The 4,556-nt window shown below is 37.9% G+C and overlaps 1 protein-coding gene across 1 annotated transcript; it reads left to right on the forward strand.

The window, feature by feature from the left end:
- The first annotated feature begins 1,472 nt into the window (after positions 1-1,472).
- tshba (thyroid stimulating hormone subunit beta a) lies at positions 1,473-3,573 on the forward strand. Its single transcript, XM_032513597.1, has 3 exons — positions 1,473-1,930; positions 2,038-2,236; positions 3,070-3,573. The coding sequence occupies exons 2-3, from the start codon at positions 2,075-2,077 to the stop codon at positions 3,346-3,348; spliced, it is 441 nt and encodes a 146-aa protein (XP_032369488.1). The 5' UTR covers positions 1,473-1,930; positions 2,038-2,074; the 3' UTR covers positions 3,349-3,573.
- The last annotated feature ends 983 nt before the right edge of the window (positions 3,574-4,556 follow it).

Below are 4,556 nucleotides of genomic sequence, written 5' to 3' on the forward strand. Positions count from 1 at the left end.
CAAACATTAGGTATAATTTCCTATAAATGAGGTTTATTGACCATGAATTCCAAAAATACCTGTAAAACTAAAGTTAATGAGTTAGTGTTACGTAGTGTTGAAATTGTCAAAAAAAAAGACAAACGTTCCAAAAAGTGTTGAAAAAAGGGATAAAAACATAAGAAAAAGTTAAAAACATTGATAAAAAGCGTCAACAAGTGTTTTTTAATTTTGACGGGAAGACGACACGAGGTTAATTAAACAACCACCATTACAATGAAAATGCATCTGTTTAAGGACAAGTTAAAGCTTACCTTAAGTAACTTTTTGATATTATTGAACGTCCATTACATTCAAGCCATGCCCAAATGAGTTGCTACAAAGCTAATTAAGACTATCAGCTCCACACAACGCTCTCTGGATTTCTCAGTATGACTATGTTCAGAAGATTGTGTCGTCTGGCGACTTTTGTGCGCAGAAATTAAAGATAATTACCTCCAGTCCATCATTTTTAATCTTTCGTGTCCTCCTTGGCTACTAGCAACTGCGTGGATGAGGGGTGGGGGTGGTGCGCAATCACAAAAGGCTGTATTTGTGGAAGGGTCGACAGTTTTGCTGTCATTACTTAGAATTCCTAATGGGGGAGACAGAAACTACGCACTATTGCTTTAATGTATTAAAGTTTTACATTTAGTTGTGAAAGATATATAACACAATTGTATCATTCTAATGAAATAGCCTGGTTTTGGGTTGCTTTAGTCACTGGTTGTGGCAATGGCAAACGTTAACTGTGGCTCAAAAAAGTCCACCAAAGTCTCTTAGTGGCGGGCAGCAAGGCAGACAGATTGGGTGATATGTCAACTTTTACTCAATACTATTTTGAAACCACTTCAATTTTCTTTTTCAAATGCTATAAAATTGAATAAGACACCCCAAAATTAATGAAAGTAGAGAGTTGTACTTGCCAAAGAGCGTTGTGTTGAATCAATCATGTTATTTTGGGTAATTAAAAAGAACATTGATATAGGAAAACGGGTCAATTTGACCCAAGGACAACATGAGGATTAATTAGCACATTGAAATGTGTTGTAATCTAAATGTTACTGTACAGTGTGCACCAAACATTAGCATGAGCCACTTATCGATAATGAATGTCATATAAAAAAGTCTAATGTATTGCTGTGTTGCATGTAATTAATGAAATTGTGATGCTTTGTGGCAGATAAAGTGCTGTAACACTGCTGGTGAGTATAAATCTGTGACATTGTATGATTTCCAATTACACTTTAATGTATCATGCTGTTTTGGAGCGTTTTCTGTGAATTGGAGCATCTAGAGGGGTTAAGGGTTATAGGATGCCACTGAAAGGTGACCAAATGACAACGCTCCACGTTAATGATTAAAATTACACATTTCTCTGGGTTTGAACATTGTTAGAAACATTTGGGGTAATGTAAGGACACAACTACTTAGAAAATATAATATATATATAGTCGACATTTTAATACAGAAAGATTGCATGTAATGTCTTTAATGTTTATCCAAATGAGACATAGATTAGGTTTGTTTTGGAAAAAGATGTTGAACTCGGTTTCAAATTAATTAGAGTGGCTCTTAACAATATATGCATTCTTCCAAGCCGAAATTAAGCTTTAAGTGACATCTAGTGGCCACAGTTTCAGACCCCTTTACACAGTTGCACAAAGGCTTTCTTTCAGCTGGTGCAGAATCCATTCGGTCAGTTTCATTGGTTAATGGATGAACTTTGTTAACGAAGGAAATCATTAATTCATGTCATCCACATAATGGACTAAAAGTTTAGTTCTTCCTGATAGATAGACGATAACCGCTACCTTGGAAACGGGTGGATACTAAAATGTTCCCATAAATAGCAGGGATGTTTAGACTCATAGCATCATCAGGCCTGCAGGTGCTCGCATCTCTCGAGCAGGTGGCTCACACATGCGCAGAGGAACAAATAATATTAAGAGACTAAACATTTCATACTCTCTTTTTTCTGGTTGTCAGTTTTACTCTTATCTTATCTTTCCTTTCCAGGTTTCAAATTGATTGGGCAAAAGTACCATTGCTTAAGATGGAGAGCGCTGTGTTCACCTGCTGGCTCCTTTTTCTGCTGTTCAGCCCAGCTGTTCCCATGTGTTTACCCACTGACTTCACCCTGTATGTGGAGAGGCCAGAGTGTAATTTCTGTGTGGCGATCAACACAACCATCTGCATGGGATTTTGCTACTCAAGGGTATGTATGTATGTATATATGTATGTATATATGTATGTCCTACATTGTCATTTATTGCTTCAGGAGGAAAAAATGATGGCCTGTGAAAATTCTCAATTCCGATTGGCTCAACTTTTAGTAACCTCTTCGTTCACCAGTCAAAACATATTTCCATTTTAACATAAACAAAGTGTTTAACCCTCTAAATTGGAACTCAAATTTGATGGTAAAGACATATAAAATACAATATCAATGAATTGCTCAAACACAATAAATTTACATTTATTGAATACAACAAAGACAGATTAAACTCAAATGTATTTGTAACATTTAATAATGCACTTGTTATTAAATTTTAGAAGGGCAAACTCATGAAGGTAGAGGAGGGAGTAAAACATATAATAGGTGATCTTTTAGAAAAGCTGTATGTCTGAGTAAAATATATCATCCTTATAAAATCATTTACAACTACACTAATTTGTTTTTTTTTTATATTTTACCATCCTTAACAGAAAGTGTAAAATGTGGTTATAATGTTGAACATGACTTAAATCTGACCAACATTTTGTGGCATGGTTAAAATTGTAATTTACTTTATTTATTTTTATTTTTTTTTTACAACAAATACAGCAAACCTTTTCAAAGTCCATGTGTCTACATACAACGATTGGGCTATAATCCCTGACATGAGTACAACATGAAGCATGTTTATTGAAAAATTAACAGTTGTAGGTGACATCAAGTAAAGTCCCATAAAATGTAACCATTTCGGCCACATTTTGTCCCATTTTCAGTTAAAGTCAAGCATCTTAAATCAAGTTTTGTGTTCTCATGTGTTTGTGTATGGTGAGCAGGACACCAACATGAGGTATAGGCTCGGCCCACGCTTCCTAATCCAAAGAGGCTGTACCTATGACGATGTGGAATACCGCACAGCCATACTGCCCGGCTGTCCTATCGACGCTAACCCCGTCTTTACGTACCCAGTGGCTCTCAGCTGCCACTGCGGTGCCTGCAGGACCGACAGCGATGAGTGTGCGCACAGGGCCAGCGTGGACGGAGCTAGGTGTACCAAACCAGTGAGACGCATATACCCGTACCCAGGCCAGAGCAACTACATGATCCCTTTCTGATTCATCTGTTGTTATCAGCTTGTCTCTTTCTTTTTCTGTTAAAAAGACCAAGCTGAAACTGCTTGATTCATGAATGTTTTGACAAGACACAAACGTAATCATTTAGCATGCAATGGTTATGGTGACACATCTACACTGCCTGTACTGGTATTGTACCAGCCTGTTTTATTGTGCCTTTGTTGCCAAACGTGTCTGTGCTCCAGCTGGCTTCTCCAGTTGCAATGGGGAGGGGGGGAGGGGGGAGGGGGTGTGGGGGGGTTTAACCTAGTGCCTACTGTTGTCTGTGTCATCATTCATCCTTCTGTACTCGTGTGTGTGACTCCCAGACTTATTATGTTTACTCTAAAAGGGATACTGTGAATGCAACTCAATTAAAGCTGAAGTCTCCAAATAGCTCTCTGATAAGCTGTGCTTGACTTGATCACATCCTGTGCAGACCCGTTCTGTATCTTTCTGTATACATAACAAACACACAAGGCCGTGACGCACAATGTCACCTCACTCAGGATACTATCTTCGTCTCAGCAGTCATCCTGGAAGGCACATGATTGTGGACTTGTTAAATGGATTATCAGTAAGCATGTTGAATCACAAAGATCAGGCACAATGTCCACAGAGGAGTCACCAAACACCAAAATGACCATGTGACTTTCTGTTGAGTAATTTTGTCTGTCACGTAGAGCTTGTATGCACAGTTTCCCACTCCCAAAGGGGTTTTGGGAAGACAGCTGGAGCTTATTAATAGCACAGCAGTTCCAAATGGGAGAATGTATGATTAAGGGCCATCATGTGAATCTCTGACATGGCTCTGTCATCACCTTATTGCATATTCTACTTCTGTATATTGCAGCATTTTTCTGTCAGTTACAATTTCTGTATTTAGGTGTCTCTGTGTAAATGAGACAACTATTTTGTTTGGATCAGACGGTTAGTGTATGTAACAGAGCCTTATTGGTCTTATTTGTTGGTTCTGCAGCTCTGACAGCGTCTCACATTTTGAAGAATTTAGCAAAATATAAAATAGAATAGAAAGCTGGTGGCTAAAGGCCAGAAAAACATCAAATTTAAAAAGATAACATAAAGGATAATTTTCCCCTCACAGAAATCGACAGTCTCACTTTCAACAGGATTACCATCTGCATTACTTCAAGTTATGCCTTTGTGCCACTGATGCTGGACATTATTCATAAAATGACAAACCTTGAAGT

This window comes from Etheostoma spectabile, chromosome 4 (assembly GCF_008692095.1).
Source record: "Etheostoma spectabile isolate EspeVRDwgs_2016 chromosome 4, UIUC_Espe_1.0, whole genome shotgun sequence".
NCBI classification, from domain to species: Eukaryota; Metazoa; Chordata; class Actinopteri; order Perciformes; family Percidae; genus Etheostoma; species Etheostoma spectabile.